At 35.2% G+C, this 23,323-nt stretch overlaps 1 protein-coding gene across 1 annotated transcript in view; it reads left to right on the top strand.

The window, feature by feature from the left end:
* Positions 1–310: 310 nt before the first annotated feature.
* Positions 311–23,323, top strand: part of TMPRSS11D (transmembrane serine protease 11D) — a 63,031-nt gene continuing 40,018 nt past the window's right edge. The window contains exon 1 of the mRNA XM_054485979.1: positions 311–387. Coding sequence (XP_054341954.1) covers positions 380–387 — 8 coding nt within the window. The 5' untranslated portion in view covers positions 311–379. The remainder of the gene's footprint in view (positions 388–23,323) is intronic.

Raw genomic sequence — 23,323 nt, forward strand, 5'->3', positions numbered from 1 at the left:
CATGACAATATGATAACATGAGCAAAATAAGTGTCAAATCCTCTTGAACTAAAAGTGACTCTACAATTGTGAAGTAGTCACAGGCTTTCACAAAATACCTGTCAATTGTAATTGTGTTTAATCTCATTTTACCAGAATAAATAAATTTCTTACTAATTTGTGAAATTCTCTGTCTATTTCCAATTATCTTTCACAAGTCATACTATTGGTTTGTTGATTCCCTCAAACTTGTTTAACAAGTTAGATTTTAATTAACATGAGATTTCCTCCTTTGTCCTCAACTATAGATCACACGTAATACATGAGAGTCATTCATTTGAGTGGGACTCTCAAAGCAGTTGAGTAGGCAGAAAAAAGAACCTCTTCATTAAGGATTGAAATGTATAGGTAAGTCCTGTTTTTGTCTTTGTAGCTTTAAAAGTTTTACTATATCTTACAGTATGGGAAAAATATAAAGAAGCTTAGCAAATTTTGACTGTGTCTAGCAATCTTCTAGTTACTTCTCTGAAAACTTCATTGAAACTCTTAGATATTGTTTAGATAATATGCTTGATATTATTTCCATAAGGTACACAGTTGCTTAACTGAATTTTTTTATAAAACAAATAACCACAAAAATACAGCTTAGCATTATGACAACATATCTTTAAATAAGGAAGTTGTTTTGTTTCTCATGTGCAACATTTCAAAAAGTGGTGTGTGGATTTTAAAATTGCAATCAGTAAATAATTCTTGTGTTCTTTGGAACTTTTTGAGGATTCTGTGTTTTGACTTCCATTACAGTTTTATTGCTAGCTATTAAATAAATATGCCATAAATCCTAAAGTACACTTTTAGAAAGTAAAGACAGTATTTTTCTACTTTTTATATAGTTGTGGAATTATTTTCAAGAAAGTTCTTGCTAACATTTAAGAGAAAATAATATCTCTCTGGTTTTCTTTTTAGTTAATAAGTATTTTCATATACTTTCACATAAAGAAAGCAAAAAGTTGTGAGATAATCAAGTCACACGTTAAAATCTCAAAACAATGAAATAATTACATAACTTGGTATGTTTATGTGTGCACTTAAGTGTATATATTATGCATATCATTTTTCTATAACTACAGGAAAACATGATACTGATAAGTCATGCTGAAAGGATCAACAAAAGTATGAACAATGTGTTGGCTATAATAAGTGCAGCTGCATTTATTTTAAATCTCCTGAACATTGGAAAATTCAATCAAAAGTCAAACCATTTCAAATAATAAAAATATATATACAATTATACGCACTTGAATATATATATATATGAGAGAAAAGTGGATAGCTGTCTAAGCTTCCAATGATAGAAGAAATAAAATTATTTCATATTCATGTAATAGATACAAGAAATGTATTAAAGTAGCTTAAAAACCTATGAAGTAATTTACATACTGAGTTTGTTCTTATTTTATGTGAAAAAAACAAATCACAAAATTGTATTTACTCATCAACTACTACTTTGTAAAGCTATACATGGGAGAAAGTCTAATAAAGAACATAGAACATTAATCAGGTTTGTTATACTAAAGCAGTGAGTTTATGAATTATATTTTTTACTGTTCTTAAACCATCTATAAGTGTAATATTATTTGGGTAATATAGTGCATTTTAAAATGTATTTTGCTGAAATATTTTAATTTTAAAGAAATTGCTCTGATTTTAAAATATTGCCCTTATAAGCAGCCAAGTGTATATCAAAACATCATTCAATGGAAAATAATAAAAGAAGACATGTAAATAATACAAATCCTGAAAGAGTTGTACGATTTCAGAAGGATTTGAAGCAATCAAATTTCTAAGTTGATCCATCATTGTACAGGAAATTTGACACTCAATCAGAGCCAACCTTGCCAATTACAAAGAACTCTTCTGTGGAATTTTGGTCTGTAAGGATCACACTTTTTGGAATATTTTATCTCTTTAATAGTCTGTATCTACTACTAATAAATAGTAGCTAGGTATTCATATCATGTAACAGAAGGAAAATTAAATTGTACAATATACTTTTTTAAAGTAATTGTAGGTAATTCTGGCATAATTTTAGATAAATCTTCAGGCAATTCTGAAATACTTTTGGTTGAAAATTGGCTGCCTTGGATGGTTTGATTGCTTTTTTATAAAAATTAAACTCCCAGCTCTCTTCCAAGCTGCTGCAAGATGAAATGCTCCTTTCTTTATCTACCTTATTCCCTTTTCTGAAGAAGGAAATCCTACCATAGGGCCCAGGAACCTGAACAGCTGTGTTACTCATTTCAGATCCTTGGTCACTCTAGATTTTCTCAGGTTCACCAAGGGAATATCTGTGCCCACCAGATTACATAAAACATGTGAGATGAGGTTTGGGAAATAGGATAAAGATTTATAAACTGGAATTCGGATTGTAGTTTATGGAAAGATTTAAGGTAAATGAGCATATCTCAGCTCAGGGACAGACAAGTCTTAGCAGGACTCCTCCTACCAAACAAATCTTATTTCCATTTTCTTCCCTTTTGTCTGTGCTCAAGACATGATTAACTGACTGCAGAGACATGCCAAAGACAATCAGATGCCCTGCCTCCCAACAGTCCAAAAGAACCTGAGACAAAAGTCGGCAGGGGGAAGAGCCATCGCTGTCAAAAACGCATTCCAAATTCTGCCTGTTGTTTCAATCCTGGTTTTTGAACTGCTATAGGAACTCAGAAGAACATGCTTAAAATTGTAAATCATTAGGCAAAGAACATATTTCTTCATAGAAATTAGGCAAGTGGACACCAATTTATATTTACGGTCATGAAGCCCAAAATAGTGCATTTAAAGTACAAGTTGTTGCCTATAAAATCTTGGGCCACATGCTGAAACAGCTGCTGCATTTGGCCCAAATGTTCTTCTAATGATGGTGTGGGATGGGCCTGCATACAGGAAGATCAGTTGCAGTCAGTCATCTGGGATTATATATTTTTTAGCAAATTATCCCATGCCACTGCCAACTTGTCTTCCAGAAGGCACTCCAAATCTATTTTCTCAGTAATTCATTACTTACCTAACACACTACTGCAACTCCCAAATTGCTATTACTGGCACCCCTAAAATAAGTCATGAGGAAGGGAATCAATATTTACTGTTGTAAGGGAACCTAAAGTGATCCGATCCAATTTCTTAAAAGGTACTGCTCCCATTTGAAGGATCCCATTCTTTTGAGCAAAGAAGACTTGGCATGATTTCACAGTTTTGGGGAGTATTCTTTCTCTAGCTTTAGTATGTGCTCATGACATGTAAAATAAAAGCACCATCCCAAGTCTAAAGTCATTAATTGGATAACTGCCTAAGATAGTTGTAAATAAAAATGGACTTTGGAAAAGTTTATACTGGTGAGTCATTCACCACAAAGAAAAAGCAGATTCTATGGAATATTTATAATATCCATTTGCCAGAGGTTTGAACAAGTGTATCAATGATTAATAAAATAATATATGTGCTCAGGGTTCAAGACAGTGGAGCAATAAGTCATTGATGGGCATGGTGGTACATGTATTCTCTGTATTCCCTGAGGCCGAGATAGGAGGACCACTTGAATCCGGAAGTTCAGTGTTTCAGTGAGCTGTGACCGTGCCACTGCACTCCAGCTGGGGTGACAGAGCAAAAACCTGTCTCAAAAAAAAAGATTAAAAATTATAAATAAATAAAAGCCACCGAGTATATTTTTTCTAAACTAGACAAGTTTTTATTCTGACAAGCTTACTTCTTAGCCAAGATATCTACCTGAATTTAATAGTGCAAGAATAAATTAAGATGTAATGTTTCCTTCTCTGCTGAATATTTGTCAGCATAAAGACATGCCATACTATCCCCAATTAAAAAAAATCCCTCCTTTGACCCATATCTCCTGTCCAGCTATTGCGTCGCTTCTCATCTCCTGCTCTTAAAAGCAAAACTATTCTAAAGATCTGTCTAAACCTATTGCGTCTATTTTTATTTTCTTCCTCCATTCTCTCCTTTTGCTTTTTAATTTTTTATTATTAAACACATCACATTTAAAGTCTAATTTTAAAAAGTGAACCTCTTGGTACGAGACATCTATTAATAAAAATAGCATCACCAGTATCTTAGAAGACCCCATGGGCACCTCCTGTCTACTAACTGACCTTTCCCCACCTTTCACAATGTAACTGTTACGTGGCATGTTATCTTAATTTCTTTCATTTTCTTCATGGTTTCACCATTCATGGATATATTCCTAAAAAACTTATGGTTTAATTCTACCTGCCTTTGAAAATCATATAAATGAGATCAATATTATATATGTTATATACAATAAAGTGTGCATAGCTTATTCATGTTCATAGCTATATAATATTTCACTGTAAGTCTGTCCCATAACTTAAATATCCACTTTTCTAGTATATTGCCATTACAGATAATGTAGCACTGAATATTCTTACACAGGTCCAATGGTACAAACATGCAAGAGTTTCTCTTGGATATGTTCCTAGAAATAGATTTTCTGAGTCACATGGTGTATGCATTTTTATCTTTAATCTATCCTCTCTTTTCCCAGTGCAAATAGTTTCTGATCTTCACAGCTCTGAAATAGCTCTTGTCTTGCTCCAAACTGCAAAATCCAGTGGTCAGATCTCAGTGAGTTTACATAATCACTCCACCAGAAACCATCCTTTTCTTGAAACGTGATCTTCACAAAGCTTCCAAACCACCGTTCTTTCCTGGTTTTTTGTTTATCCCATGGGTCAAACTTTCTCAGTTTCTGTTACTAGAGTCTACTAGTTTTCCTTTCCCCAGAGTTTAAGTGCTTTTCTTTTCTTTTTTTTTTTTTTGAGACGGAGTCTCTCTCTGTCGCTCAGGCTGGAGTGCAGTGGCCTGATCTCGGCTCACTGCAAGCTCTGCCTCCCGGGTTCGTGCCATTCTCCTGCTTCAGCCTCCCGAGTAGCTGGGTCTACAGGCGCCCACCACTGCGCCTGGCTAATTTTTTGTATTTTTAGTAGAGACGGGGTTTCACTGTGTTAGCCAGGATGGTCTCGATCTCCTGACCTCGTGATCCGCCCGCCTCGGCCTCCCAAAGTGTTGGGATTACAGGCGTGAGCCACCACGCCCGGCCTTAAATGTTTTTCTTCTTCTTACATTCTGTGTGATTCCATCAGTCTCATGGTTTTCAATATTACATAAGCTAATGATTCCCTAGGACATTAGGGAATGTCCCTAATGTCCCTTAAGTCCACTATCTTTCACTGGAAAACACAAAATGCTCTTACTTCAAAGCAACTTTTAATATCATATAGCAAGATAAACCATTTTGAATCCTAAATATCCTAGTGCTTTATTTATACTTATACATCTTTTATGATATATATAATTACTCTCTCTCTCTATATATATATATGTTTTTTGAGACAGTCTCCCTCTCTCACCAAGGCTGGAGTGCAGTGGTGCAATCTTGGCTCACTGAGACCTCCGCCTCCTGAGTTCAAGTGATACTCCTGCCTTAGCCTCCTGAGTAGCTGGAATTACAGGCACGTGCCACCACGCCCAGCCAATTTTTGTATTTTTAGTAGAGACGGGGTTTCACCATGTTGGTCAGGCTGGTCTCAAACTCCTGACCTCATGATCCGCCCACCTCAGCCTCCCAAAGTGCTGGGATTACAGGTGTGAGCCACTGCGACTGGCCAATTACTCCTTATATTATACTTTATTCATTCATTCATTCATTGAGTGTCTAATTTGAGTGAAGAGCTGTTAGGTGCTAGATATACAGCACTGGAACAAAAAGGCCCAGACCTTTTTCTCATGGTGCTTGCTGGGAAGACAGACACTAAAATACATTAGACAAATACCTATCTAATTATAGTTGTGGTGGTTCTATGAAGAAAAGTTTAAGGACTTTGGGTAATCAAGATAAATGGAAACTACCATCATTGAAAACATTTATTCTGTGGAAATCTCAGTAGAGCAAAAGGTAGTCTTTACTGAAAACTACAAACCTTCCCATCCAAAAGACAACTGTTCCAGTGATTAACATGGAAATATGTAATTTCATTATGATTTGTTTAACACAATGACACTGAAATAAATAATATAATAGTGAAAACTAAACCAGTCTAGAAGCTCATGGAAGACTTCTCTGAGGAAGCATTGTTTAAGCAGAAACTTAAAGGCAGGCAAGAAACAGATCATGCTGGTTTTTGAAGACTGTATTAAGAATCTGGGATTATATCCTCAAACACAAAATTGTTAAAGACGTAGCAGGGCAGAGATGTTATTACATTAGAATTTTTTTCTTTATAAATTACCCAGTTTTCTTTTTCTATTATACTTTAAGTTCTGGGGTACATGTGCAGAATGTGCAGATTTGTTACATAGGTATACATGTGCCATGATGGTTTTTAAAAGATGATTCTAGCTTCATATAGAGAACAATCTCTGTGGAGAAAGGAGATATCTTTTGATGAAGGGAGACTAGTTGGAGGCTAGTTCAGTATTTCAGAAAAAGGATAAACGTGGCTTGGATAAAGTGGTGGGACTTGCAATACAACTTAAGATATGTCTAAGAAGTCGAAAGAACCAGATTTGACACTCAATTGGATGTGAGGGATGAGAGAGGTGTCAAGTATGATTTTCAGGTTTTTCACATGAGTAACTTGGCAAATTTCAGCATCATTTACTGAGAAAGAAAATGCCAGAAAAGGGCCTATTTGACAGGGCAAAGGAAGGTTGTGAGAATCAGAAAGAGGATGATCAATTCAGCTTTGCAAATGCTGAATTCTAAGCACTGAATAGAGATATGTGAAAGATGCAGCTGGATATTGTAGTCTGAAAATCATGTACAGATCAATGTTTCTCAGGCATAATTTTTGGTTTATCTCTCTCTGAATCCCCCAGGCTACTTGTATAAAATGCAGAACTCTGAGATGCAATACCAGACCTACTAAAATAGTCTGGGTGGGTACTGGATTCAGTACAGGAATTTGCACTTTTCCAAGTCTTCAAGTAATTCTTACGCACACAAAAATTTGAGAACCATTGGCTTAGATGGTAATTGAAACTGACTGAATGAGATGAACTAGAGAGAAAGGAGAACACCCAGGACAGAGCATGGAGCAACACCAGACACTTAGGTTGACTAGAGGAGATGCAATTAGCAAAAGATTTTTTTTGAAAAAAAACTTTTTAATTATAGAATATTTTAAAGATATACCAAAGTACAGAGCACAATAAAATGAATCCCCATACCTGTTGCCAGTTTCAAGTTACCACACCTCAGCAGCCAGTCTTGTTTCCTCCGTCCCCTACCCACACCCAAAAGATATTTAGAGAGGAGATGGGGTCAGAAAGAAAAAGAGTATGGAATCATGGAAATCAAAAGAAAAAGAGTGTTTCAATAAAAAGGGATATTCAAGGGTGGGAAATGCTGCTAAGGGGGCTATGTAATATCCTTCTTCAGTAAGACATGAGTACTTTAAGGGAAGGACAATTATTTGGCCATTAAGAAAAGTCCTAAGTGCTTGGCAGAATATTGCAATAAGTATTCAATAGCTATTAGTTTTTCCAACATTCATTCAATAAGCACTGTATCTATAGAGCACCCACCATGTGTTGGGTTGCAAAAAACAATAAGGCTTCAGAAAAAAAGCACAGACAAAAAAGTCAAGAGGTCTAAATGCTGGCCCCTCTGTGGTACCACTTAATCTCACTGCAGATCACTTTATTTATCTGCATAATAGCAAAGTCAGAGTGGATATTTTTGAAACTCTCTTCCATTGCTAACATGCTATGATTCCACAAAATGCCATCAATCTTATAAAATGTTATTATAAAAATATATCATGTCGTACACCTTGAATATGTAAAATAGTATTTGTCAATTAAATATTTTAAAATAAAAATAAAATGTATATATTCTATTGTATGTTTAAAAATATATATTATTTTTAGCCAAAGTTAGGTTCTACATATAGAAAGACTACCAAATTTACAATTTATTGAACATACAACAGAATCTAAGTACTTTATAAACAGTATCTCATTTAATCTTCACAACCCTCTGAGGCATGTGACTATCTCCATTTTATGAATGAGGAAACTAAGGCTCAGAGAGGTTTTGTTACTTCCTAGTGATCACATGGGTCTGCCTGATTATAAAACTCATGGTTATTACTATTGTAATATATTACCTTTCTGCATTGCCTGTGTAGTAATTAAAAACACAGGCCTCTGGACAGGACTAGTGTTTCATAATAATCTTTATATAAAAAGAGAAGAAAGAGAGTAAACAAGTACATTTTTTCAGGAGACAGAAAGAAATCTCTTTTTTATGTGACTCTTTGTGCCAGTATTAGATTCCATGGCAAGATTCACAAGGTAGACAGAGCCTACGTTCCATCATCTAACCTATCCTTTTACTGTACAGATTCACTTAATGAACAGATCATTAAATACTTTGGGAGATACAGCAGAAAACAAATCAGTCAGTGCTTGCTTTCATTTATTTGATTTACCAACCACTGACATAGGGCCAAATGCCAGACATTATTTGAGTTGTGTTAACAAATTTTTAATTCATTGGACTCATAACAAGGAGGTGGGTACTACTGTCACTTCCGTTTTGCAAACAAGGAAATTGAGGAGTTAGGTGACTTCCCAGGTTCACACAGCAAATAAATGGCAGAAATGGGATTTGAACCCAATTAGTCCAGTCTCAGGGTCTGTGCTCTCAGCTGTGCTGTCTCTCTCACGGAACAGTTTATTTGTAGGGACGGGTTGAGGATGGGGAGACAGGTAATAAATATATGAGCAGACAGACCTTCCAGGGGGATAAAGTGTTTGCAAAGATTGAGAGTGTGTAGGAGTCGTGGGAGGATCTATCCATGGGCTAGCCATGGGAAGGAAGAAGGAACCTTCTTGTTAAGAAGGGAGGATGAAGAGAACATTGTGAAGGTGATGAAGAAACTTGCTGATTCTTCATTCAATGACAAGGAAGAAAACTGAAATCCAAAGAAGGGATTTGCCTCCTGTCGAGCAGCTTTTTCTGATTACAACAGCTTTCCCCTTTCACCCTGCCAGTACGCATACTGCCTCCCTGGATAAGAGAATATATGTGCAGCATTTTTCATAAGCTCTGAGGAACACATTGTATAGGCATCAAAAGTATTCATTCCATAGACCTTGGAACTCTATTCATTTCATTATAACACAAAATCCTCCTGGGAAAATAAAACTGAGAAGCTTGATTCTTTCCTCGGTTTCCGAAGACAACCTAGGCAAGAAGCCAGTAGGATTAAATTCAGAAGGGATTGAATGCAAGATGTTGTTTTTAAAAATATATTGATGCAACTAAATATTACTCAAGCACATTTCAAAGAGTTAATCTTGGGTTTGGTCCATGATTCACTAAAAGTCACCTTTTTTTCTATGAGAACAATTATGATTTAGTAGATATAGTTAAATAGAATGAACCATGATGAATACAAATGAGGCTCTGATTCCAGTATCCACTCCTCTCTACTAAATGACCCTCAACTAGTTGCTGTGAGAAAATAATTTCAGTAAATTTCTGGATTCCCTACTCTATCATCTCCTCTGAATTATTTCACCCAATATGTGTTGAAATGTCATCTTCCTTTCTTTAGGCTCTTTATTAATAGATTTTTATTTATTTAACCAGTGCATTTAATGATAAATTTCTTTCTTATTTATTCTCCTCCATCATTCACGGTGCCTCCCTTCTCACCTCCTCACTCCCATCCCCAACATTTTTAACACTGTAACCAAAGTTATGGTTTAGGTCTATCTATAAAGGTAAAATCAAACATTGGAGGATGCACACATTTGGGGCAAAAAACACTGCCATTAGAGTGTAATGTACCAAATTTCTCACCTCTTTGGGACACATTTTGTAGAGATAACGATGAATGGAGAATATCTTGACACTGTCTATTGCGCATTACAAATCAGATCACACTGAGCTGTGTATAGGAACTTCTAAATCCTTCATTGATTTATGTCCTATAGAAAGTAAACATGGATCCACCAGTCATGCGTTACTTGACAGGGAAACATTCTGAGAAATGCATCGTTAGGCAATTTTGTCCTTATGCAGACATCATAGTGTATACTTACATACACCTAGATGATATAACCTACTACACACCTAGGCTATGCAGCTTATTACTCCTTGGCTACAGACCTGTATAGCACATTACTGTACTGAATACTGTAGGCAATTGTAACACAATAATAAATATTTGTGTATCTACACATAGCTAAACATAAAAAAGGTACATTAAAAATGTGTATAACAGTTGTATGGGACCACTGTCATACATGTGATCTGTGACTGACAAAGATGTTGTTACATGTTTCATCACTGTAGTTCTATAATAGGGTCAGTATATTTTGATGAAGCAATAAGTTAAGGCTTTGAACATATCATAATAATCCTATAGCAAAGAGGATTGCCTATTTACTTGGGCTTTAGGAAACAGAGGAGGATCTATTATGCCTTCAGTACAATCACTCCACTTTTCTCTGATCTTTTCTAATGTAATTGTATCTAGAACACTTGCTACATAAAACATAGTCTTTGGACCAATAGCATTGACGTCACCTGGGAGCTTGTTGGAAATGCAGACTCAGGTCCAACCCAGATTCGCTAACTTAAAATTTGCATTTTAATAGGCAATTCACATATCCACTAAAAATTGAGAAGTGCTGGACTAAACAACTTATTTTACCCAATATGTGCTGAAATGTCATCTTTCTTTCTTTAGGCTCTTTATTAATAGATTTTTATTTATTTAACCTGTGCATTTAATGATATATTTCTTTCTTATTTATTCTACTCCATCATTCATGCTACAAGCTACAAGTTACAGGCTTAGTTTCCCAGATTCCCAGAATGGAAGAGACAGGTACAGCAAGACATTTCCTTGTGTACTTAAATATGAATAAACATGTCTCTAACCTGAGTGTGCAATAGATTTCCCCATTCCTCTCCTGCAGAAACACTGAAAGCCTTGGCAAGTTAGAACTCACAGAGTAGCACATTCCTGAGTTCCAGGAATACTGTGCTCCTCAAAATGCTGGGTATTTCAGAAATAAATGTTTCTGTGTTTTGATAAGTTTGGGAAACACTGCTGTTTCATCAGTTCAGGCTACAGAAGGAAAAGAAGAAATAGAATTGGAAATGTGCAAAGAGCAATTGGCTTTTTGTCATTTGGCATATTGAGGTTAAACATGAACTTTTCTCCAGGCTTTCTCCGTCCTTTTTCCACTCTGACACATGACAGTTGATGAAAATATGTGACACATCTCCATGAGTCCAACCAGGTTTAAAGCAATTCCCAATGCACTATTTGTAATTCCACCCAGAAAACAAAACAAAACAGAAAATGCAAGTAAGTAGGAGGAACATTATCCCAGAATTAAGCAGTTTAAATTGTATGAGAAGTAAATCATTTCAAAACTCTGATGTGTTTTAACCATTATGTGTAACAAATTGCTTGCCATCAATACTAACACACTCCTGTATTCCAATATCTCATTAACAATTGCTACCTAGGAAATAGCATTGAAACCTGAACTGAATGGGCTATTGAGTCTTTTTCTGTTCTGGAAGTCCACCCTCATTGTCAATTACACACCGGAAACTTGGTAATTTTGTTATTCCACTAAGTTAACAATCATTAAAAGATAAATTTAATTTTAACCACTTTATTGAAATAAAATTATAAAACAGAAACTTCACGTGTTCAAGGTGCACAATTCAATAATTGCTAGTATATGTACAGAGATGTGCAACCATCACCAAAATCCAATTTCAAAATATTTTCCTCATCCGAAAAGATATTCAAATATACATGATATTCAAGTACTCATTTCCCAAAGAGCATTTTTACAATGAAATATCATATATTTAAACTGTCATGAGCATTTTTTTATAATTTACGGTAGCCGGCAAAATTATTTTGTGCCAATAAAGGTTAGAAAACATCTTCAGTTAAAAATAAAGGGGGAAAAAGGAAAGAAAATGAAAATAAAGAATGAAAGAAAGGAGGAAGAAAACCTACCTATTCGGAAACTAAATCCAGATAGGGAAAAATTTTATTTTGGCCATTTTGGGGGGAAATAGGCAAGGAAGCAAGCAAGTCTGTAAGTAGTTGTTTCTTGTTTTGAAACTAGTATGGGCTTCATGGCTCTATGACTACACTTTGTAGAACGCAGAAAAAAATATTAACATTGAACAGCAGTGCCCTCTACAGTACATATTGGGCTATCCCTAACTAACATTAATCAGTAAGGACATAGCTAACCTGTCAGGGCTCTCTCTCTTATGATTCTTGGAAACAGGTTACCAACACTCAGTACATGTTCTTAAACAACAGTAGAGTCAACAAAGTATTGCTCCCATCACTTTGCATATCTGGTGATTCCTAGAGAAATTTACTTAAACTCTTAGCATCATAAAGTTCCAGAAAAAATATTTCCATTTGTTCTGTTGTTTTCAAATCATTTAGGCAGATTCACCTTTGTAGATGGTGCCACCCCTACCGTGATACCACCATGCTCATTTGCAGACAGAAAAGGCCTCATAATCTGAATTATGGAAGCAAGAATCCACGCTTGGGCAGACGTAAAATGCCAGAAAAGATTACTTTCCTTAGCAAAGTACGTGTATATTAAGTGTAAGAGAGCAGTAATCAGAATATGTCTTTAAGTCTTCAATTGATTCTTCACAGAAATGGCAAGTAGTCTTCAGACATCTGTTAATAATCATGCAAGGTTGACCCTATTATTAAATATGGGGATATAGGCTGAGTGAAGGGAAACATGGCAAACTACCGACTTGTGTCAGCAGCATTCTTGAAACCCTACTCAGCAGTCTATACCATCCTCCTAGCTATACCATTGCTTGAGGAAGATGAGGTATGAGAGTGACAATACAGATATACCATCTCCTTCGGTTTAAAATAAGATATATAGCATATGAGGATCAGAAACAGCATCTGAAAATTCTTGCCTTGCAAATTATGAGTGCAGAGCTGTATCACAGCTCTGACTTGAAAGGGAAACACTTTGAGTTTCTTTAAATAAGGCTTCTGCAGTCAAGAAATTCTTTCCCTGAAAAGGCTACAAATTAGCTTGACTAATGAATAGACTCTTGGCTTTGGTATTCATCACCTTCCTTTATGGACTTTTCAATACCAGAATCAATTCCTGCTCCTAGTCAATGCCTCCCTAGGAACAGTTCTTGAATGTATTAAATATACGAGAAGCCAGAGTAATGAGATCACCATCTTTTAAAATAAAGGTATTATTAATGAGTTGGTAGGAAGGAAGAAAGGAAAGAACATAAAAATCCTCACCTTTATGGAGCTTCTTAACTGGTGGAGGGAGACAGATAACAAACAAAATAAGTAAATTGTGGGGTATATTAGAAAGTTGTAAGTGTACTGCAAAATAATAAAGCAAATAATAATAATAAAGCAGAGAGAGGAGGTGCAATTTTTTTTTTTTTTTTTTTTTTTTGAGACAGAGTCTCGCTCTGTCGCCCACGCTGGAGGGCAGTGGCGCCATCTCTGCTCACTGCAAGCTCCGCCTCCCGAGTTCACGCCAGTCTCCTGCCTCAGCCTCCCGAGTAGCTGGGACTACAGGCGCACACCACCACGCCTGGCTGATTTTTTGTATTTTTAGTAGAGACCGGGTTTCACCATGTTAGCCAGGATGGTCTCGATCTCCTGACCTCGTGATCCACCCGCCTCAGCCTCCCAAAGTGCTGGGATTACAGGCGTGAGCCACCGCGCCCGGCCAGAGGTGCAATTTTTAATAGAGTAGTTAGCAGGGTCTCACTGAGAAGACATCAATTGAGCAAAGACATACACAAGAGGCCAGGGAGCAAGCCCTGTGAAAACCTGAGGTAAGAGTGTTCCAGGCAGAGGGAAGAGCAAGCACAAAGTCCCAGAGGTAGAGAGGGCCTATTGTGCTTGAGAAGCAGCAGAGAGGCCAGGATGTCTGGAACAGGATATGGGGGTAGAATGAAGTTAGACATAAAGTCAGAGACGTAAGGAGATAAGGAACCACATTAGAAATTCCTGGAAGTAGTGTCTTGATGCAGTACCAAGAAATTAAGAGGCAAAATATTACAAGATAAATACCCATGGTTATCCTGGATGTCTAATAAACATGTTCACTATGAAAATTTTATTTTAAATATTCTAGAAAACCTTAAAATATGCAAAAACGATATTGCCACACACAAGAAAAGCATATGAAACTCAGCATGAAGTCCTTAGTAGGTGATTAGTGTAGCACCACAGGTAGGGTAGCTTGTGCCAAAACCATCTTTTTTAGTTAGAGACTTCCTTCCATTTTTGGCAGGGGAGGGTGTTTGCTAAAAAAAGGAGCACAGATTTGCAAAATAGCAAATAAGAATAAGGGCTGAGCCTATATCTGTGAACTAATGGGGAAAATCTATATAAAATTAAACCTTTGACCTTGGTCTCATTATACCATGTCATAAGTACCTAAAATAACCAGCTACTGATTGATGGCTTAATGTAATAGGTGTGGTCCTTCTACCAACTTATTAAATAACCACACACCCAAGCAGCCAGCATGAGTAATTATTTATGTTGTTTTCATTCATTACCAGTAACTCTTGAAGAATTAGCATATGCTAGTAAATGAAGTACAGACCAAATTTCGTATTTCCTTCTTTTCTATTTGTAAGCCACAATAAAGTTTCATTTTCCCTCGGTCATAAATCACTGTCTGTGTTTTTAGTCTCACATGTAAAATTATTTCACTTATGGTAATGGTATGATCATATGATTATAAATATTAATTGATAGCTGCCTAAATTATATACTTGTAATATTGCATATATAAGTTACATACATTATTATAAATTATATAACATATAGGTAATCATAATTGCCAATTGTTTCCTCTTATTACTAGATACCTAAGGCTATAGTAATGGGAAATTCAGTATTATATCAAATTCATGTGTGTCTACATATATGCCTAGAGATTTATATTGTAGGCCTGTATTTTTTAATCCAAAGGCAGTGAAATGAGTGGTTTCCAGTACTCTTTTTCAGAGCTTCAAATACTACCTCTAAGATAATGACTTCAAAAAGAACACTTCCAGTCCCAAGACCTTTGCTCAGCCAAGACCCATCTTAATAGCTGACTGCTGGGAATTAACACAAAAATACCAGCAGTTACTGAAGTGAAAATTATTATTAGAACATCTCAAAACAACTCAAATTGTCTAGTCATGTGACTAGTATAACTAAATCCCCAGTCACACAAGCTCAATCTTCAAAGTTTCATCTTGGACTTCCACTCTTGCCCTTGGCACTGAATTCTCTACCAGGGAATGGTTCCAATTTTTCATCTTCAATATTTTCCTCAACCCTTTCTTTTCCACACACACAGCCCGTACATGGCCCTTGGCACTTCATATCCCATTACTGGACTAATAAATTTGTCTGCACAATAAGACCTCCTGCGTCATAACTCCCGCCTCTTGCAGCCCAACTGGGCCACCAGATTAACCTTTCTAAAACACTGCTGCTTTTCTTTAACTCCTCATTTCAAAAAGCTCATTGATACCCTAAAGCCAAGAAAGAGTCCAAACCCATTACTCACAAAGCCTTCTATAATCTTGACCAACCTTATTTTTCTGGATTATTTTCCATCTGCTTTCCTATAACCACCATACTGGGCCAACTACTTTTCGCCAAACATACTTTGCACTTCTACCTCTTCCGTTCCTGTTTCTTCATTTACCCAGAGGGACTACCCATCTTTCAAGGCATAGCTCACATGTCACATGTTCTATGAAGATTGGTGGCATTTCCTCCTCCCTCCTCTGAGTGAAGGAATTTTTATAATAGTTGTAAGGGGTAGAAGTGCAGTTTTGTTACATGGAGGTATCGCACTGTTATGAAGCTTGGGCTTTTAGTGTAGCCATCACCTGAATAGGGTACACTGTACACATTAAGTAATTTCTCATCCTTCTTTCCCCTCCCACTCTTTCATGTCTCCATTATTCTACTCTCTCTGTCCATGTGTGCACATTATTTAGCTCCCGTGTATAAGTGAGAACATGAAATATTTGACTTTTTGTTTCTGAGTTGTTTCACCTAAGATAATAGCCTCCAGTTCCATCCATATTGCTGTAAAAGACATGATTTTATTCTTTTTATGGTTGAGTAGTATTCATATATATATATATATATATATAGTGATCTGTTGATAGACACTTAGATTTAATACACATCTTTGCTATTATAAGTAGTGCTGCAATAAACATATGAGTACAGGTAATTTTTGATATAATTTCTTTTCCTTTGGGTAGATACCCAATAGTTGGATTGCTGGATCAAATGGTAGTTCTATTTTTAATTATTTGAGAAGTCTCCACATTGTTTTTCATAGAGGTTTTACTAATTTACTTTTCCACCAAAAGTGTGTAAGTGTTCCCTTTTCTCTGCATCCTCACCAACATGTTATACCTTGACTTTCTAATAACCATTCCGACTCGTGTAACAGTTTATCTCATTGTGGTTTTAATTTGCACTTCTCTGATTAGTGATATTGAGCATTTTCTCATTTGTTTGTGGCTATTTGTATGTCTCTTGAAAAATGTCTATTCATGTCCTTAGTCCACTCTTTAAGGGGGTTATTGTGTTATTTTGCTGTTGTTATTTGAGTTCCTTATAGATTCTAGACATTAGTCTTTTGTAAGATGCATAGCTTGCAAATATTTTCTCCCATTTTCAGGTTGTCTGTTCACTCTGTTGATTATTTCTTTTGCTGTGCAGAAGCTTTTTAGTCTAAGTAAGTATCATTTGTCTATTTTTATTTTGTTGCATTTGCTTTTGAGGACTTCGTCATAAATTCTTTGCCTAGGTTAATGTCCAAAAGTTTTCCCTACATTTTCTTCTAGCATTTTAATAGTTTCAGATCATAAATTTAAGTCTTTAATCCATCTTGACTTAATTTTTGCATATGGTGAGAGATAGAGGTCCAATTTTATTCTTTGATATACAGCAGTCCAATTTTACCACCACCATTTATTAAATGGGGTGTCCTTTCCCCAGTGTATGTTTTTGTCGACTTTGTCAAAGGTCAGTTGGCTGTAGGTATGTGGCTTTATTTCTGGGTTCTCTATTCTGTTTCATTGATCTGTGTGTTTATTTTTATACCAGTATGATGCTGTTTTGGTTACTATAGCTTTGTAGTGTAATTTGAAGTCATGTCATATGATACCTCCAGCTTTGCTCTTTTTGCTTAGAATTGCTTTGGCTATTTGGCTCTTTTTTTGGTTTTATATGAATTTTAGGATTTTTTTTCTAATTCTGTGAAAAATGACATTGGTATTGTGATAGGGATTTAATTGAATTTGTAGATTGCTTTGAGAAGTATGGTCATTTTAATGACATTGATTCTTCTGATGCATGAGCATGGGATGGTTTTCCATTTGTTTGTATCATCTCCATTTCTTTTATCAGTATTTTGTAATTTTCCCTGTAGAGATCTTTTACTTCCTTGGTTAAATATATTCTGATGTATTTTATTTTTTAATCTATTATAAATAGGATTGACTTCTTGATTTGGTTCTCAGCTTGGTCATTATTGATGTATAAAAATGCTACTAATTTTGTACATTAATTTTATATCCTGAGACATTCCTGAATTCATTTATCAAATCTAGGAGTCTTTTGGAGGAGTTGTTAAGGATTTTCTAGGTATAAGATCATATTGTCAGTAGAGATAATTTGACTTCCTCTTTTCCAAGTTGGATGTCTTTTATTTTTTTCTCTTGCCTGGTAGCTCTTCTACGACTTCAAATAATGTGTTTAATAGATGTGATGAAAGTGGGCATCCTTGCCTTGTTCCAATTCTTCGGTGGAATGCTTTCAACTTTTCCCTGTACAGTATGATGTTAGCTGTGGGTTTATCATATACAGCTTTTATTGCTTGGAGGTATGCTCCCTTTATGCCTAGTTTGTAAGGGTTTTTATCGTGGAGGATGCTAAATTTTATGAAATAATTTTTCTGTATCTATTGAGATGATCATATGGTTTTGTTTTTAATTCTGTTTATGTGGTGAATCACATTTATCAATTTGTGTATGTTGAATCATACTTGCATCCCTGGTATAAAACCCAGTTGACCATGGCATATTATCATTTTGATGTGCTGTTGGATTCAGTTTTCTAGTATTTTGTTGAGGATTCTTATGTAGTGTTCATCAAAGATATTGGCCTATAGTTTTCCGTTTTTGTGTGTGTGCCCTTGTCTCGTTCCGGTATCGGGGTAATACTGGAGTCATAGAATGAGTTAGGAAAGATTCCCTCCTCCTCAATATTTTGGAACAAATTCATTAGGATTGGCATCAGTTTTTCTTTATACATCTTGTAGAATTTGGCTGTGAATGCATCTGGTCCTGGGATTTTTGTTGTTGTTGAAAGATATTTTTTTTCGTATTCAATTGTACTACTCATTATTGGTCTGTTTGGGATTTCTATTTTTGCCTGATTTCATCTGTAAATTAAACCTGGTAGATTTCTACCTGGTTACATGTTTCCAGGAATTTATTGATTTCCTCTAGGTTTTCTAGTTTGTGAGCATAGAGTTGTTCATAGTAGTGTCTAATGGTCTTCATATTTCTATATCATTATAATGTTTCCTTTTTCATTTCTGATTTTGTTTATTTGAATCTGCACTTTTTTTCTTGGCTAGTCTAGGTAGCGGTCTATCAATTTTCTTTATCTTTTCAAGTAACCAACTTCTTCTTTCATTGATCCTTTGTAATTTTTTGGTCTAAATTTTATTTAGTTCTGCTCTGATCATTGTTATTTATTTTCTTCTGCTAGTTTAGAGTTTGGTTTGTTCTTGTTTTTCTAGTTCCTTAAGGTACATCATTGGCATTTAATGATATAAAATTCCCTTGTAGCACTGTTTTTGCTATATTTTAGAGGGTTTGATATATTTTGTCCCCATTTGCATTCATTTCAAAAATTTTTTAAATTCCCTCTTTATTTTGTTATTGACCCAAAGATCATTCAGGAGCATGTCAGGGTTTTTTTTTTTTTTTTCATGTTTTTGTATAGTTTTAAGAGTTCCTCCTGGTATTGATTTCTAGTTGAGACCACTGTAATTTGAGAAGATACTAAATATGATTTTGATTTTTTAAAGTTTCTTCAGACTTGTTTTGTGGCCTAATATATGATCTATCTTGGAGAATGTTCCATGTACTGATAAAAATGTATATTCTGTGATAGTTGGGCAGAATTTTCTGTAAATGTCTATTAGGTCCATTTGGTCTAAGTCCAATTTAAGTCCAGTGTTTCTTTGTTGATTTTCTGTCTTGATGATCTGTCCAGTACTGTCAATGGGGGTGTTGAAGTTCTCCATCATTATTGTATTCCTGTCTATCTCTTTTCTTAAGTGTCGTAATATTTGTTTTATGAATACGGGTGCTCTAGTGTTGGATATGTATATATTTAGGATTGTTATGTCTTCTTGTTGAGTTGATTCTGTTATCATATAATAACTTTCTTTGTCTTTTGTTTACTATTTTTGATTTAAACCCTGTTTTATCTGATATAAACATAGCTACTCCTATTCTCTTTTGGTTTTCATCTGTGTGGAATATATTTTTCTATACCTCTGCCTTTAGTCTATAAGTGCCTTTATCAGTAAGTTAAGTTTTTTGTAAGCAGCATATAGTTGGTGGAGTTCTGTCATGCAGCCATTTTATTTCTTTCTCTGTCATTTCTGTAATTGTTTTATAAGCCCCGTGGTTTGGTGGAGTTCTGTCATATTGCCATTTTGTTTATTTCTCTTTTTTATTTCTTTAATTGTTTTATAAGACAAGTGAGTTTTATACTTTCATGTATTTTTATGATAGGTGAGTATCGATCTTTCATTCCCATGTTTAGAATTTCTTTGAGCATTTCTTGCAGAGCCAGTCTAGAGAGTTAAGAAATTAATTACTACAGAAGAGTAGAAAACTAGTATTGACTCTTCTACTGCAAAAGTACCTCAATGGAGGTAGGTGTCGACACATTCCTCTTCTTTAAAGTTACCTGTGTGATAAGAATGATAGAGGGCAAGATAAAAAGTGTGGAGAAAAAGTGAAATAGGTAAATCGGTAAACAGGTAATACTGAATACTTTAAAGAAATGCATTTTTTTCTCTTGATAGTGTAAGTTTAAACATAAATAGAGAGTAATAAATTAATTAATTAAAAATTTATTTTTCTCAAAAGTTTTTATGGTTATTTAGCCGTTTATAGTTTATACAGCATGCATGTCATCTGCTCTAATTCTCACAAAATATACTGTACAATAACTATTGTTATCACCAACATGTCACAGGGGGACTAAGATTCCACAATATTAAAAGGACTCATCCAAGCTCACACAACAGTTACTGGCAGAAAAGTCTTCAGTTCTAGGGATCTTGCTGTTATACTTCAGTTGCCTCTATAATAATACCTTAAATTCCAGTTTACAAATCATTGGTATATACAATGTTTTATTTGATTTTAAAAAATCAAATTATGAGGAAGGTATTGTCTTTACCATTTAAAATTTTTTTTTGAAATCTGAAGCTTAAAATAGTTATGATTAATGTGAGATCACATAGCTTATATTTGACAGAAAGGGTACTTGCATCCACATCTCCTAGCTCTAGTCTAGTTCCCTTTTCACATTCCCTTAGAAGTGTTTTATGATGTAGGAATTAAACACTGTGCTTAGAAGTTTAAAATCAATTAAAGAAATCTTTCATATCTCAGTTTCTTCATTTGAAAGACATGACTGATATTAGAACAAAGGAAATTTAAAAAAATAAGAAATGATCATGTTTTAATTGGAAAAAATGTTTTGTAGAAAAATTCTTTAATACAACCCTGGGCATATCTTCAAACACTACAGTCCAATGGGAGAAAAAATACCAAGTTCGGTTTTGAACTTTTCTTTTTTCTTTCTTTTTTTTTTTTTTTTTTTTTGAGCACGACTGTTTTTTTTTTCTATTTGTTAGAAAAGGAAATTGAGACATAATGCTAGAATCACTAACACTATGACTGGCAATAATAATAACAAACAACTATTACATGTACATCAGGTCCTGAGCTCCATTCAGTTTTTACAAGTATTAATTAAAGACACAGTGTAGTTGCCCAAGGTCATGATTTGAGCGTTAGAGTTACGAGTTGTACTCAGATCTATCTTTGCTGCGACTTCCTTTTTTTATTATTATTATTTTTTCATATATGTATTTTTTTATTATACTTTAAGTTCTAGGGTACTTGTGCACAACGTGCAGGTTTGTTACACATGTATGCATGTGCCATGTTGGTGTGCTGCACCCATTAACTTGTCATTTACATTAGGTATATCTCCTAATGCTATCCCTCCCCCCTCCCCCCACCCCACAACAGGCCCCGGTGTTTGATGTTCCCCTTCCTGTGTCCAAGTGTTCTCATTGTTCAATTCCCACCTATGAGTGAGAACATGCGGTGTTTGGTTTTTTTGTCCTTGCGATAGTTTGCTGAGAATGATGGTTTCCAGCTTCAACCATGTCCCTACAAAGGACATGAACTCATCATTTTTTATGGCTGCATAGTATTCCATGGTGTATATGTGCCACATTTTCTTAATCCAGTCTATCATTGTTGGACATTTGGGTTGGTTCCAAGTCTTTGCTCTTGTGGTTTTGAACTTTTCTATTTAAGGTGGTTGTAAAGCACCCATAACACTTTCAATTAGTAATTGGAAATGATGATGTGCAGCTCAAAGAGAGAGGTCTGGGCTGAAGATATATCTTAAGAAATATTATTATTAATAGCTATTGATTCCCTTTGCTTCCCCGAAGTGAGGTCAGGAGAGACATGAAATCCAAAGCTTTTCCATTCTCTGTAGTGTGAAGCAATGTACTTAGGGACAAAGTGTATGTGAGCGGAAGTTCATGTCTCTTTATTCAAACTTACCTGGTTTCTGTTTCCAGCTCTGTCACTCCTGAATAAACATAAGTTATTCACTCTCTGAGACTCACCTTTCTTATATTTAAAGTGCAATCATAATGCAGAATTTACAAGGCTATGAAAAGATCGTGAAGATTGACAATGTACATGTACAATGCGTGACAGATAGGCTTTCACAATAAAAGTATAAAAAGACAAATTTTCCACCCTCATGCAATTTTTTCAAGTCAATAAAAAAGAGAAAGAGTGAGAGGGAAATTGGGTAAACAGGTCACAATAGGATATTTGCTTTGCTGTTTAAATGCAAGTACTAAAAATCTAACTGACCAAGACCCTGCTTTAAAAGCAAAATATTTTCTTTCACAGATTTCCATTGCATCATGAATGAAAATTCAGTGTTTACAAACATATTTAGAGTAAATATTGCGCACGATTTAGTTTGTGTTAGCAACGTTCAGAGGTTCAACTAGAAGTTGAACATGCTATTGAAAGTTGAAACATGCTATTTCCTCAGTTGTTTCTATAGGGTGGAACAATTCATTCTTATGTAATTAGTTATGGCTTGTGAGCATAAGGTAATTTGGGCTCCACACCCTTTGTTTGTTGAGTCATATGTCTCATGGTGCTTTTCAGTTATTGAGTTCAAGACGTTTTTCGTGAACTGAAAGCAAAATTGGCTGTAACATCATTCCCGTGGGAGGCTCATCCAAGTTAAAGCATATATTGACTCTAGCCTTTTGATTTCATTTTTTGGAGATTTTAGCCTCTAACTTAATCGTTGTTTACAGTTCTTCTCACTCCACGCTTACAGATCCTGACATATCAGCTCATCTCTGGAAACACAATCAATCCCTAATTGTTGCAGAAAGGAAAAATTTGAGATTTGTTTAGCCTTTGGAGTTCCATTTGCCTCCGACTCTGTCTCTTTTTGACTCTTTTACTACTCAGCAGCCACTATTAATTACTGAAATCACAAATACCAGACACTATGCATTTGTGATTGCATGTAACAGGCACAATAACCCCATGAGGTAACAAATGGGTAAACTGAAACTCAAATAGTTAGCAAATGTCAAAGTGACAGTTTTCTTCAACAAGAAAATTACTACAGTAGTGGTTGTTGAACACTGGACTCTCAACCCATGTCAGGGAAAGCCAGTTTTCACTAGTGTAGCAAAATGAACAAATAAGACAAATACAGCAAAAAGACATAATAAAGTTATAGCATTTAATAAATTTTTCTGAGGTTGTTTTCTTCCTATGTTATATACTTAAATGCTCTTTTTAAAAGTGATCATGCTTGAG

Source organism: Pongo pygmaeus, chromosome 3 (assembly GCF_028885625.2).
Source record: "Pongo pygmaeus isolate AG05252 chromosome 3, NHGRI_mPonPyg2-v2.0_pri, whole genome shotgun sequence".
In the NCBI taxonomy this organism is placed as follows: Eukaryota; Metazoa; Chordata; class Mammalia; order Primates; family Hominidae; genus Pongo; species Pongo pygmaeus.